Source organism: Callorhinus ursinus, unplaced genomic scaffold, assembly GCF_003265705.2.
Source record: "Callorhinus ursinus isolate GAN/ISIS: 27379988/994484 unplaced genomic scaffold, GSC_fseal_2.0 scaffold20, whole genome shotgun sequence".
NCBI lineage: Eukaryota > Metazoa > Chordata > Mammalia > Carnivora > Otariidae > Callorhinus > Callorhinus ursinus.
In genome coordinates this window covers 10,873,363-10,888,102 of record NW_027397082.1, presented here as the reverse complement: position 1 = coordinate 10,888,102, position 14,740 = coordinate 10,873,363, and the positions used below count along the sequence as shown (strand labels likewise).

The 14,740-nt window shown below is 37.6% G+C and overlaps 1 protein-coding gene across 5 annotated transcripts in view; it reads left to right on the top strand.

Moving 5' to 3' along the window:
* The window catches only part of ADD3 (adducin 3), a 120,921-nt gene extending 106,588 nt beyond the window's left edge, over positions 1 to 14,333 (top strand). For 4 of the 5 annotated variants that reach the window (XM_073904217.1, XM_073904215.1, XM_073904218.1 and 1 more), the window contains exons 5-15: positions 297 to 377; positions 1,222 to 1,371; positions 1,857 to 2,000; positions 2,120 to 2,218; positions 3,335 to 3,517; positions 4,075 to 4,332; positions 5,853 to 5,972; positions 6,421 to 6,507; positions 9,643 to 9,766; positions 11,361 to 11,456; positions 12,090 to 14,333. In XM_073904217.1, coding sequence (XP_073760318.1) covers positions 297 to 377; positions 1,222 to 1,371; positions 1,857 to 2,000; positions 2,120 to 2,218; positions 3,335 to 3,517; positions 4,075 to 4,332; positions 5,853 to 5,972; positions 6,421 to 6,507; positions 9,643 to 9,766; positions 11,361 to 11,456; positions 12,090 to 12,382 — 1,635 coding nt within the window. In that variant the 3' untranslated portion in view covers positions 12,383 to 14,333. The remainder of the gene's footprint in view (positions 1 to 296; positions 378 to 1,221; positions 1,372 to 1,856; positions 2,001 to 2,119; positions 2,219 to 3,334; positions 3,518 to 4,074; positions 4,333 to 5,852; positions 5,973 to 6,420; positions 6,508 to 9,642; positions 9,767 to 11,360; positions 11,457 to 12,089) is intronic. The other variant, XM_025881136.2, reaches the window with a different exon arrangement.
* Positions 14,334 to 14,740: the final 407 nt, after the last annotated feature.

The window sequence follows — 14,740 nt, the reverse complement described above, 5'->3', positions numbered from 1 at the left end:
TTAAAAAAAAAAAAAAAAAAAAAAAGAACTCCCAGGATAACACTTCAGGTTAAGTTCAGTAAATGAGAAACTAATGTCAGAAATGTTTAGCAAGTGCTCGAGTGTTGAGGGAAGAAAAGTTTTCAAGGAAAGTTTTCTGTTGCACACCTTTAATTTCTGCTTTCTTGCTTCCTGTCAACCTCCCCCCACCCCCGATCTCTTACAGTTATTCACTGCAAATATATTCCCCATCGTATTTACACTGCAAAATATGAACACCTCACAGTAATTCCCTATTTTTTTTTTCTTTCTCTCAGGTGAGAATAAGTAAGGAGCAAGACCACATAATAATAATTCCTAGAGGCCTGTCTTTTTCTGAAGCCACAGCCTCCAATTTGGTATAGTTTTCATTCCTGTTACTTTTTCTGTCCTTCTTTGTGCTTTTCTGACAGCTTTTAGTTTTTAGTACAGGACAGAACAAGAGAAGGTATGGATGGGAAAACATTTGCTAATGAACAGGAAAGAGTTTGGAAGGTTATGTTGATTTTTTTAAGAAAAGCTTTAGGGGTCAAGAAAAACAAGGTAGTTGAAGAGACTAATAAATAAGTTGGTCTTATCAGTGAACCTATCCATGCTTTGAAGGGAATCTTGAATTTTTTTCCACCCTGTATACTCTGCAATTTTTTTAAAACCTACACACAAAGTCTACGTGTATTTTATAGATAGATTTCAGCAAAATTCAGTTGGTCTGAGCAGAAGGGCTGACTGTGTAGCATTTTATTTTTCCATGATTATGCTCATAACCAGTATCATTGGCTTCTAGAATGGCAGCAACTACATTGGTTCTGGGTGCTGCAGTGTTAGCAAATGGAGATTTTCCAGCTAGTTTAGTAAATGCCAGACCTCGTCCAGACCTTTAGTGAAGAGTTTTAAGTTATTTGGCTTTTTAGAAACAACTTCTTATAAATTCTAAGTTTTGTTGCAGACTGCCTGTTTTTTGTAAATAAAGTTTAATGGGCACAAAGCCACACTTTTTTTTTTTTTACAGTTCTTTATGGTTCTACATAAAGTGGCAGAGTTGAGTAGTTGCATCAGAGGCCCACAAAGTCTAAAATATTTACTGTTTGTCTTTGACAAAAAAGTTTGCCACCCCCTGGTTTAGCTGGTGGACCACAGGCAGACTTTGATACATGTCTTTGATACATTGATACCAACTAAATATGTCTCTCTGATTTTTTCCAGGTAAAAGTCAATATAATAGGAGAAGTGGTTGATCAGGGAAGTACTAATTTGAAAATTGACCACACAGGCTTCAGTCCCCATGCTGCAATCTATTCCACACGTCCTGATGTTAAGTGTGTGATCCACATCCATACTCTTGCAACAGCAGCTGTAAGTCGCTGAAGACTAAAGCCAGCAATGGCTCTGGGAAGTGTATTTAATTTTCATGGTTTTCCTTACGTGATGCTTTACTACCTGCACGCTTTCACACCCCATCATTCAGAATCATATTCAAAATATTAATCCTCTGAATACCCAGAAAGCAAAAGTTCCTTTGGACCAAATGCTTGACATTGTAGGAAACACCTGGAGAGATAGCATTGGCCTTTTTAACTAATCAGCTAATAATTGGGTACTGAGTTCTTTGAAGCAAAGTTTCTTTCATAATATTTGGCACAACATTTAAATTGACTTGTATCCCCTAAATCCTTTTTTTCCCCCCTCTGGAAGAAGTGACGAGCTGAAGTAGGAGATGGGCTGGAATGGTGAACACAGTGAATAGGCCAGTGCTTCCTGAGCTGACTAAAGAATCAGGTTCCTAGGAGAGTGTGATTAGTAACTAAATGTGTCCTCTTGACGTGGACCCAATCAAATAGGTATCCTCCATGAAGTGTGGGATCCTTCCAATTTCTCAAGAGTCCCTCCTCCTGGGAGATATTGCCTATTATGACTACCAAGGGTCACTTGATGAACAGGAGGAGAGAATTCAACTGCAGAAAGTTCTGGGGCCAAGTTGTAAGGTATGTAAGTAGAGTTTCTATCAAAGGAGCTATTTTTGTTGCTGTTCCTGTTGCTGTTGATGAAAACAGTGTGAGCTATGCCAGTTATTTAAAGTGATTGCTTTGGGATTCTATTTTAGGTGCTGGTACTCAGAAATCATGGTGTGGTAGCCCTTGGAGAAACAGTTGAGGAGGCTTTTCATTATATATTTAACGTGCAGATAGCCTGTGAGATTCAGGTAGGAAAAATTATCCTCTCTCCCCCACTTTTTTTTTTTTATTGCTTTGTAATTTGCTTGTTGAGATGGGTTTTGTATTTACTTACTTTCAAAGTCCTATTGGCTTTTTGTTTCGTTTGTCTTTTAAGAGAAGCTCTGTTTTACTTGAATAAAAAGGGTCAGCCCAGTTATCTCTTGAATTGAAAATAGGACGGGAAAAAAATGTCATATATAAATTCACACACACAAATCTGAGTGCCTCATAAACATCGTTTTCCCCATAATCCTGCTTTTTAAGATAGTGTAATTGTACACATCTCTGTTTTTACCCTGAAGTGGTGTGGTGCTAATTGAGAAACAGAGGCAACTGTCAGTCCTCAAAGATCAGATGTATTATAGCCATTTCTATAAAAAGTGTAAGAGCAGGGCCAGAAGTCTTATGAATTTGTGCAGTTTCTAACAATTGCACGGCCTCAGACTTATTATAATAAGTTGGATAGTTATCAGCCACTTTTTTCTCAGAGAAGCTGAATGTATTTTTAACAGACCTAATTTCCATCTTCAAGAAGATTCTCTTGAAGCAAATGGTAGTAGTCTTAATTTATTGGAAGGGCCACAAAAAGGGGAAAAAACTTTTCTGTCAATTTTAATGTCTTAACCTTTTTTTTTTTTTTTGCTTTAGCAGTACCTCCTCTTCTCAAATGAAGCTATGAAAAGCTTGATTAAGATGAGCTGACTTCTTCTGCCTAAATATCCTTAAATTCACAGTATAGTGTCTATATTCCTTTAAAATTAGAACTGTCAGCAAAAAAAAAAAAAAAAAAAAAAAACCATGGGAAAACTGCAAGATAACTTTAAAATTTGGCAAGAGAATTCAGTTTCTTGAAATATGTTAAAAGGAATGGCTCTAAATGTGTTTTCCATCAGGGAGGGTCAGAATCCTGGAAGGTATCTTTTTCAGATAGATGGAAAAGATACTTCAGCTGCCTTTTTTCACAAGTATATTGCCTTATTTTTGTTGTTAGTAGCCTGAGAAAGTGTTATAGGTATTTGCTAAATTAAAATTATACCTTTTTAAAGGTAAAATACTTATAATCTTTACAGTCTTGTGTCTCTCTATTTTGCCATTGATTACAGGTGCAGGCATTAGCAGGGGCAGGTGGAGTAGACAATCTGCTTGTGCTGGATCCTCAGAAGTACAAAGCTTTCACTTACACCGTGGTAGCATCTGGAGGAGGAGGAGTGAATATGGGTTCCCATCAAAAATGGAAGGTTGGCGAGATTGAGTTTGAAGGGCTGATGAGGACTCTGGATAATTTGGTAGGTGAAAAATTGTACATAAGCTTGGTTTTCATGTCTTCAGATTCAAGAGCAAATGCCTCCATCCTCCTTTGGACTATCTGGGGCCCTCCTTATGCCTCTGGCATTCCAGTGTAATTTTACCACATTTTTAAGAATCATACGGTAAAACATGCAAATGTCATCTTAAGATTTTACCCTCTTCCACTAAGGGTCAGAAGATAGATTGCTTTCAGACCCTGGAACAAAGACTTAAATGAGCACTGAGATTTGGCTTCCAAAAAACTGGAAAATAGCTAGGAAAATGTTTCTGGTCAGCAGTTTTGAAATTACCTTTGTCAGGAACAGTTGTGTGAGTGGAAATCGCATTGTCAGCTGGAATCTGTTTTAACCAAATCTTGAAATTTGCTTAATTTCAACTCTAGTGTTATGTGGAGGTTATGTGGGGTTTGAAAGATACTTTCCCCTTTGTTTTTCAACAAAGGAGTCTTTTTGATCATTTATTTAAAGAATTGGAGTCCAGATGCTGTGTTTGGTACACGTTTGATTGCTTCAGATGTGGTTTTTTTGTCCCTTAGGGGTATAGAACAGGCTATGCTTACAGGCATCCTCTCGTTCGAGAGAAGCCCAGGCACAAGAGTGATGTGGAGATCCCGGCAACTGTGACTGCTTTTTCCTTCGAGGATGACACAGTGCTACTGTCTCCTCTCAAATATATGGCACAGAGGCAGCAGCGGGAAAAAACAAGATGGCTGAACTCCCCAAATACTTACATGAAAGTGAATGTGCCTGAGGAGTCTCGGAATGGTGAAACCAGTCCCAGGACCAAAATCACAGTATGTCACTATTTATATGATTCACCTTTACGAAATATTTTGCCTAGTTACTCCTGAATTGAATGTTCTCTGTTAAAAATACTGGGAAAGCAGAATATAATAATAATAACCTGTCATTTATCAGTTATAAACTTGATAACAAGATACTTTGTTTTATGGGCCATAAGTGAATTCTCATTTAATTCTCTTAATACGGTGAGGATACTATTTTTCTCCCCCATTTTATAGATGTGAAAACTGAGGCACAGAGGAATTAACTAATCATTTGTGCATAGTAAAGTCAGTATTTGAAGGCATACAAAAATGATTCTGGAGCCCTCTTCTTAATCCACTATTAGCTACTGCTTTGCCATTTATATTACACCAGTGAATCAAAGCTATAAAAATTATGGAAACGTAATGGTGCCAAAGTGTCATGAATTACTGCACATATTTATCCTTAGGCAAGATCTTGTAGAGAGAGAAATGGGTTGTCTTTTTCAACATTTTGCTTCAGATTTGGTTTAGTTTTAGAGTGCTTATCACCAAATATCCTCTAAAGACTCAAAATTGTTCATCCTATCAATCAGTACCATTCAATATGGAAGTGCCTAGACATCAAAGTGTTTCTCCCTAGTCTATAAGATTTCTTATCTCCTGGGGCACCTGGGTGGCTCAGTCGGTTAAGCGTCTGCCTTCAGCTCAGGTCATGATCCCAGGGTCCTGGGATCAAGCCGCACATCGGGCTCCCTGCTCAGCAGGGGAGTCTGCTTCTCCCTCTGACCCTGCTTGTGCTGTCTCTCACTCTCTCGAATAAATAAATCTTAAACAAAAAAAAAAAAAAAAGGTTTCTTATCTCCTAGGAAAAGAACATAATTAAACTCCTTAGTTTCCCAGAATTAATTTTATTGACAGAGACTGATGGCCAACCATTATTAATGTTGATGAATATTAGCCTTCTTTTAGGGATATAATATGGGGTGAAGAAGAAGAATTCTATAAGGCTCTTCCATCCCTATCATTCTGTTATATTATGGGGTCACTACCAGATTACCCTCTTTGTAAAATGCTGGTCAGGGGGTTGACCTTTTCTGGCAGCCAAAAATAAAAAATGAAGTCTGGAAAACTAAATCTTAAGGGATTCCTTGAGTCCTTTTCAGTGACTTAGCCATCATCAGTTGAAGAAACTTCAATGCAGGCGCCATCTCTGAATGTGAGTTAATACAAGATCAAGCTCTGTATCTGTGCTTGGAATGTTTTGAACATCATATTTGAAAATGCCAAAAGGAGAAAATTTAAGTAGCCATATAAATGAGTATTCATGTAAATAGTAATCACATTTTTTTAAGTGAGTGCTGATCGTGAGCCTTTTTCTAACTAGTATGAGATATACAGTAATTGACCACTAAATACTGCTTAGTGAAATTCTTTAACATATTGGCAGTGTATGCTCCCTCTCCTTGAGTCAATAAACAGTTACCAAGAACCTACCCTTGTTCCTTAACACAAAGCTTCATTCTATAAAATTTTTTATTTTTTAGTGGATGAGAGCAGAGGATTCTTCTAAAGTTAGTAGTGGAACACCTATCAAAATTGAAGATCCAAATCAGTTTGTTCCTTTAAACACAAACCCGAATGAGGTACTAGAGAAGAGAAATAAGGTGAGATGTGGTCTTCTGGGGCCAGGGGAGGCATTTTTAATACCATTTTATGTTCAAATCACTAGTGATTAAATCTGATTAATACCAACCTTGGGGGTTTGAATAAAGAAGATTTTGAAACTCAGTATAATTTTGGCTTGTGTTGAATACCTCCAGCTCTGTGCTATTCACTGGTAAGTGGGCTACACGGGGAAGAAGTATTAAACATATTGCTGCTGTATTAGTGAAAGTGAGCCCTGGCGTTAGTGGAAAATGTAATTCTCTAACCACATAAGACAATAGAAGTCACACATCAGAAAGAGTGGAGGAGATGAATGTGAGTTGTTGGGATGGGTGGAGACAGGAACGAAAAAGGCTCTGGGTGGGCAAATAGCAAGCCTGTGGGAAAAGAGAGTAAAGGTCATCTACATAGTTGTCCCCAAGAACTTCTTACTGTATTTCAATTCAGATTCGAGAACAAAACCGATATGACTTGAAAACAGCAGGACCACAGTCTCAGTTGCTTGCTGGAATTGTTGTGGATAAACCTCCTTCTGTAAGTCCATGAAGTAATATGATCTTTGATTTTGATCTACCACATTAATTTCTTTGTTTTTGATAAATGAATATTTATTTTTACTAAAGTTAATATAAGCACAAGTTGAAAAGTCAAATAACTGCCAGACTTAAAATATCACCTTCAACTTCCAATTTCCAGGGGCAAGGACTTTCTTCTAGCATTTATCTTCACGTTTCTAAAGAGTTCTTGGCCTGTTAATTTTAGATCTCAGTTGATGTCATCGAATCTATGTCATCAACTCTAAGAAGTACCGTTGTTTTGTATATCACTAAAAGAGAAAAGACCCTCACAATTATAATTGTAGGAAGCTATCAATCATTAGATGAATCCTGATTTCAGAGATGAGAAAATGTGGGGGAAAGATTATATTACAGTTTCCTGGTTAGATCAGCTTTCAATGTTATTATTCACATTATTCAGTGTTTACTGCTGAGCCAGGTAATATCCCATGATTACAAATCCTTTCTTATACTAGTCTCTGACCCCTGGAGTTAATAAGTGCCTCCTTTTTTCATTGGCTTAGTATTTTGGGTACATTGGCTTAGTTCTTCCCAAACTTTTCAAAGGAAAATTAAAGCCCTTCTTATTATTTTCCAAAGGGTCAAAGGTAACAGGTAATCTTGCATTACTCTGTCTTTCCAGTCCAGATGTGGACTGGTTGCTCTTCAGGCCAGCTGCACAGTCTCATCCTGAGGATTCCTCTGATTCTTGACTGTGTAGTATCCCATTTCCTACATCGTGTCTTCCAGTTTCTTGATTTATTCCTTTATCAATGAACATATCTTCTTCCTAGCTTTCTGAGAAGGGATACACAGAAGGTAACAGCTTGAAATCCTGTCCTACCCTCATATGTTCATATAATAGACATAGAATTCTAGTTTAGAATAATTTGCCTCAAAAATACGGAAAGCATCACTCTGTTGTCCCCTAACTCTGTTACTGTTGAGAGGAGCACTGTGATTCACGTGACTTTGTGTAGGGCCCTTTTCTATTCTTTTAGATCTCTTCTACATCCCTGCTGTTCTGAAGTTTTATGATGATGTGCTCTGTAGTAGATTTTTTTTAGTCTTTTTTCTTAGCATTCAGTAACCCTTTTCAATCTGCAAAGTCCTAGCCTTCAGCTCTGGGAATTTTTTAAATCTATTTCTTCAGTAGTTTTTTCCTCAATCTCTTTTTCTGTCAAGATTTGCTGTTAGTTGAACCTCTTTGATTTTTCTTTCCCATTTTCCATCCCTTTGTCTTTTTTTCCTATTTTCTGGGAGATTTGCTTGACTTTATTTTCTTATCCTTCTGTTTAATTTTGTTTTGATATATTTTGGAAAAATTTCCAAGACTTCTTATTCCCTGAATGTTTCTTTTTTAAATAACACCCTAGGCTTGATTGATTGATTGATTGATTGATTTGAGAAAAAGCGGGCAGAGGGGCAGAAGGAGAGGGACAAGCAGACTCCCCACTGACCAGGGAACACCACACCGGCTCCCAGTACCCCCAGATCATAACAGCCCTAGTTAGACACTTAACCAACTGAGCCACCCAGGCGCCCCGATAACCATAATAATATTAATAAATAACAGTATTGAGTGTTTGCTGTGTTCAAGGTACTACACTAGGTTGGGGCGCCTGGGTGGCTCAGTTGGTTAAGCGACTGCCTTCGGCTCGGGTCATGATCCTGGAGTCCCGGGATCGAGTCCCACATCGGGCTCCCTGCTCGGCGGGGAGTCTGCTTCTCCCTCTGACCCTTCCCCCTCTCACGTGCTTTCCCTCTCTCTCCCATTCTTGCTCTCTCAAATAAATAAATAAAATCTTTAAAAAAAAAAAAAAAAAGGTACTACACTAGGTTTTAAAAGTACTAATACAGGGTCGCCTGTACATTTCCAACAACCATCCTATGAGGTAAGTGGTATTTTCATCCCACTTTACAGACAAGGGAAATGGAAGACCAGAGAGGTTAAGCAACTTGCCTAAGAGCTTGCCGTTGGTAATGGGGGCAGTATCCCGACCCAGGGTCTAACCCTAGAGCCAGGGTCTCTGGGACGGTTGGCTGAGTCCAGGGGTGCGGTGGATTTGGGAAGGATTGGAGGTGAGACCACACCAGCCTCCTCATGGGATTTCTCCTATTGTGGAGGCTCTTAGCCCAGAGATCCGCTGGGAGATTGCCTCCTAGGGCTCTGGAAAAACCACCTCTGATCCACTCCTGTCCACTGAGCCTCCTTCAGCTCGGACTGTCCCCTCCACCCCTCAAGGACCCATCCTGGAGCATTGCCGGCCCTGTGAGACCTCCTCCTTCTTCCCCATATTGTCTAGCACCCATCCTCTGGGCCTTCCCAGCCTGGGCTTGCCTTCTTCTAGGAGCCCTCTAGGATCAGAAGGAGGTTCTCTGCACTTCCCCGCCCTTCCCCTCCCTCTTCTGGGTCAGCAGGGTGGGAGGACTCAAACAGGCAGAAAGTTAAAAATGGAACCAAATGACTCACCCTTTATTAGACAAAGTGGAGAACCAGGACCTTCGGCTCAGGTCATGACCCCGGGGTCGTGGGATCGAGCCCCACATCGGGCTCCCTGCTCGGCGGGCAGCCTGCTTCTCCCTCTCCCTGCCACTCCCCCTGCTTGTGCGCTCGTTCTCTCAAATAAATAATTAAAATCTTTAAAAATAAATAACATCCTAGTCTTTCATGGATACAACATTTTCTCTTACTGCTCTAAGGGAATCAATTTTAAATTTTTTCAGCTACCTTTATTTTCCTTGTTTCTTCTGAGTTCCCTCTTTTTTTTTTTTTGTTCCCTGGTTTCTCCCTTCCATGTTGGAAGCGTTCCTCGGGTGTCTAGTAATACATGGCAGTCTGTTTATATTTAAGAATGGGGCACTGAAAAGCCAGTCAGATGCTCTGGGTGTGTGCAGAGCTTGGGAACTGGTGAGCTTCACTGTAAGGTCATTGGTTGTTTCTCTGAAGAATCCCCAAATGTTAAGATCTGTTGTTCTTTTATCTGAGGCCATTTATCTGGAGAAATCTTCAGTCTCCTACCATCCTCCCACCATCATTCTGGGAGCCCTCAGAACCCCTAACCCAGTTCTGAAGAATAACCTCTGATCTTTCAATGTTTTTCTCTGCAAGACCATGCAATTTGAAGATGACGATCAGGCCCCACCAGCTCCTCCCAACCCCTTCAGTCATCTCACAGAAAGAGAGCTTGAAGAGTATAAGAAGACAATCGAACGTAAACAGCAGGGCCTGGAAGGTTAGTTCATTTTCAGATTAAGCCTGATAACCATACTACTAACAGCAGAACACCTTGAGTTGGATGGAAGGCAGTCAGTGTTTTGTTTTGTTTTTTTTAAATGTTCCTTCTGTAGTTGATTGTTCTGTTATCTCTCCAGACCTTACTGAGTGTGGGTGGAGCTAAAATGCAGAGAGCCACCATAGTCCATGTATGTTAACATGTAGAGAAAACAGTTTTCTTCCGAAAGCAATCTGATGGCTAGCAGAAAGTCTTTCATAGTAATGTGAAATCCACAGATAAGTAAAGAATTATCAGCTAAAGTAAATACAGATACAGTAATAGATTTAAACATTACAGCATATATTGTATGTCTTTAAGACTTTGTAAAATCTCTCTTGTTTTTGGGTGTTGCAAGGTGCCAGTATTATAATCTCGAAAGCAAACTGCCAAAGTTTTGAGGTGACTTTCTTTAAGCACATGGTCACTCTCATGAGGTTGAGTTTTTCTGACTTCAGAACCCTAAGTAAGGATTATATTTAAAAGTTGTTCATGAAACCCCAGCTAATTAAATGCTAGCTCCCTTTTTCTCAAAAATAAGAAATTCTTTATAGCAGGGGTTCTCAATCTTGGGTCTTTGGATAAGCTCCAGACAGTCCATGAGCCATCTGAAAAATATATGCTCAATTTTATATGAAATACATTTGGGGAAAGAGGGCACTCAGGGTAAGGGACAAGAAGTCTGTGACCCCAAAAAAGGGTAAAAGCCTCTGCTTTAGAGCATCTACAACATACAGTTGAAATTTTTACCCAAAGCAGAACAGAACCAATAGATAAAGAATTTTTGTCCATGTTAGGTATCGTGTAGAAAGAATTGACAACTGGATCATCCAGGGAATGATTTTTATCAGTATGTTAGTTGGTGCCTTTGTCACAAGAGGGAGTCATCCTGACTCATTAATGTGATGATGCTAAATGTTCCAAGTGGTATTATTGAATTTGTTTATTCTAACCTAAGGTTGGAAACTTTGTTTTTCTATTTTGTAAAATGGTCCCTCTTTAATCTCTCATTTTTTGAAAGCCTAAAGATGCCAGGTAATAAATACTGCACTCTAGAACCGTCACCTTTTATATATTTTTTTTATAAATAGTTTCTTCCACATTCATTATGGCCTTCTGAATTAGCTCACTAATATTGCTCTGACAGGAATCACTAATTGGATATTGTTCAAAAATTCAGTGAGGCATTCTGCCTCATGAATGTAGCATTATTGGTGAGACTTCATCTTTCTTTTCACCTGGCTGCTCAATATATTTTGGTTTTCTAACACTCTAGCAAAAGCTAAATGCATACATATTATTTGCCTGGGCTGTGAGTAGCCATGCTTCCTTATAGTAAGCATGTATGTAAACTTATTATTAGCAGCCAGAAATGTTAACACATTAACCTCCTCTTAATGCGTAATTATTGATATATGGGATAGCTGTTAGCATGCTCAGCTCATTGCTGAAGAGTTTATCATATGTCTGCAGGTGTTCGAAGTATGCACTAACCTCCCTGAGATCTTATGCTTCTTTGTTTTGCATGGCTCTTAACCAAACTCTCATCCAACAGATGCTGAGCAGGAATTACTCTCAGATGACGCTTCATCTGTTTCACAAATTCAGTCTCAAACTCAGTCACCGCAAAATATCCCTGAAAAATTAGAAGGTATTCACTGTAACTTCCCATAGCATTCACTGAGTTAGTCTTAAGAGTTTGTCCTCTGTCGTTTGTTTTCATGTAAAGAAATTGAATGCCTGATTGCAATGTTTGCCATGGATTTTACTTAAAGCTCCCAATAATTTTATATCTCTTTTTTTATTAAATGGTGTGCTACTTTTGTTCATAGTTTATATTGATTTACCTTAATCGGGATTTTGGCAACCAGTAGTTCTTAAGAATTTGTGAAATTAAAAGTGGTTTGTCCCACATCTTCCAATCAGAAGCATGAAATTTTTTTCAGTTTTAATTGCCAAATGACCCCAAAATTAAAGAAAAATACATGTTGTCTTCCTCATTTATACTGACTTGATTTACAATGAAACTGTCAAATCATCAAACCAGACTTATCTATCCTTCATCCTTTGGTCTAAAAACTTTGTCCCCTTCCCCTTTATACCATGTGAGAAAATCAGCTTCATGCTACTAGATCCATAGTCTATTAAGATAATGGTTTATCTTTATTGAAATTAAAGTGAATGCCTTAGTACATTGCTGAAACGTTTCAGTTTTGTAAAATAAAGCAAAGATGTTAACTATATAAAATAACCAAAAAAAAAAAAAAACCCTCCCCTTTTGTAGAAAACCATGAGCTATTTTCCAAGAGCTTCATCTCCATGGAAGTGCCTGTCATGGTAGTGAATGGCAAGGATGATATGCATGATGTTGAAGATGAGCTTGCTAAGCGAGTAAGTAGGTTAACTACAAGCACGACCATAGAGAACATCGAGATTACCATTAAGTCTCCAGAAAAAATTGAAGAAGTCCTGTCACCTGAAGGCTCACCTTCAAAATCACCATCCAAGAAAAAGAAGAAATTCCGTACTCCCTCTTTTCTGAAAAAGAACAAAAAAAAGGAGAAAGTTGAAGCCTAACTGAAGTCTTTTTTATAATTATTACAATGTGACATTGCACATTTAAATACCACATTTAGGTTGATCATTAATATGCAGTGGTAGATAAGATTGGGGGTATGTAGCAAACTGGACTTTAAGAACTGGAAAGAGATTTTACTAAAAGAAAAACATTATGAAAAAAAATCTCAAATTCATCTCTCATTTTATATGTCCAAAAAAGGTTTTTGAATTTTTAAATACTTGCTAGTTTTAGTTAGCTCTGCCCTCATGAAGTATTACTATAATTCACCACAAACAGGTATCTGTCTGAATTACTTCAGGCCTTCTGCATAATATCTGTTGGAAACAAATTACCAGGGAACAAGCGAGAGAATTTTTATTTCTCAGCAGCTGCTTCACTGGGTAATCAGATTATAATTTTTTACCATGATTATTGACTGTACCTTTTGGGTTCCCATTGTTTCAGTGGGCATTAACAGAACGCTTTAAAAGCTTCTAAGAATCTATAGCATTAGTATACACTGGCACATAATTTTTTTTAAAAAAAAGTTTAGGAAAAGATTCATTTGGAATTTTATTCATAGTATAAAATTTCCTCACCTGAAGTAACTTTCTTTGCCAAAAAAAATCATTTTAGTAAACTATAATTTTTGAAAACTTCCTTTTTTATTAGTTTAGAAAGCCCCTTATTTTTCAACAAAGGGGATTTTGTACACGTAACATGGGTTATTTAGTTTAACTCTGGCAAAAACGATTTTTGTATGTTGAGATGTTTATATACCATTCAATTTAAGCATCATAAGCATATTAGCCAATCATATAACCGTAGAGCATATTTGAGGCTGCTTGGTACTAAGTATACTTAAATATAATTCAAGAATCCAGGGACTTGGTATCAAAAGGGGATTAGAGCATTTCAAGGTATAACTAGATTCATATTTGAACCTTATCATGTATTTTTCTCTTAGTATTGCTAACAAATGAAGAAGCTCTCATACAGTAACCAAATGAAAAGGAAAAGAGAAAGTGAAAAATGAAGGGAACAAAAGTGGTGTCATGCAAAGAATTCTAGTTTGATAAAGACTCATCGTCACGATAGGATTTGAAGCATAGTTTTTTTGAAACATGTCCCAAATTGCTAAAATTCTGCTTTGCCAAAATCCTCATATTTCTTCATTGATATTTGAGTTTTAAAAGGGTCAATTCCTTTTAATTTCTGTATCTTTAGAAGGCAGTACTAGGAGAAATCAGTGGGTCTGATCCCCAGTGAGAAAACCTACCACTTCTTGATTTTTTACAAAATTTTCTTATCTTGTTTCAATTAACTTTCTTTCTAATGTAAATACAAATTTAAACCTAGACTTAATATAGTTTTTCCCCCCTTTACCCAAGTGATGTCACAAATCAGTGTAAAATCAATGATCCGAAATGGTCAGTGGGTAAAAATAATCCAAAGTGTTTCTGGAGGGTGAGTTGGCATGTAAAAAAATCACATTGATTACAGTGTGTTCGGGGGCTGGTTCTGTTTGACTGTATTTGTATGATGATGCAAAGTTGAAACAGAGCCTGGAAATTTCATTCTAGATCTCACTAACTACTGGAATCAGTGTTTTAATCTCTTAGTGGAAACTTTCAGTTGCTTAATTCTGTATTTGAGGATTTTTTCTATGTTCTACATCATTTATGTTGTATTACAACGTATGTAGAAACAGTAACCTGTGAACTATGCTTTTCCATAACTTTTTAAATATATATATATCTTAAATGAATGCAATGTGCATAAATATTTTTTAAATGCAACAGTGAACTATTTGCACCTTTTGCTAATGCCTCTATTTACTTGCTTTGGCATAAAGAATGAGCCAATGAACCTCTGTGTCCTGTGGAAAATGTAAAATGTTATCTGATATTGCTCTTAGATGTAATGCTAATTAATGTTAAATCACAAATAAACAGTATTTTAAATAGATGGATTTGGTATCACGAACTTTCAATTCAGGGGTGGTTGCTTAGCCTGAATTACTTTGTGGAATTTTGATTTTTTTTTTTTTTTTTTTTTAACCACAGTGAGATTTTGAGTAGGGCTGTTGCTTCTGAATAAGTGATGTCTTGGTAAATTTATTTTCAAATTAGTTGAAAATTCACTATATAAAAACCCTTCTTGTTTCAGCTCATATTAGAAGAAAGTTTCCCCAAGTGACCTATTTTTTATCTTGACAGTGTCTGGTGACCTTAACTATATCTCTGGGATCTCAAGATCTTGGAAGGACTTAGGACTTTGATTCTCAGTCTCAGTTCTACTGTCCAGATCTATGGATGCAGAATAGAAAATGTTGCAGAATATGTGCTGAGTTTATTATATACGTTACCCTTATC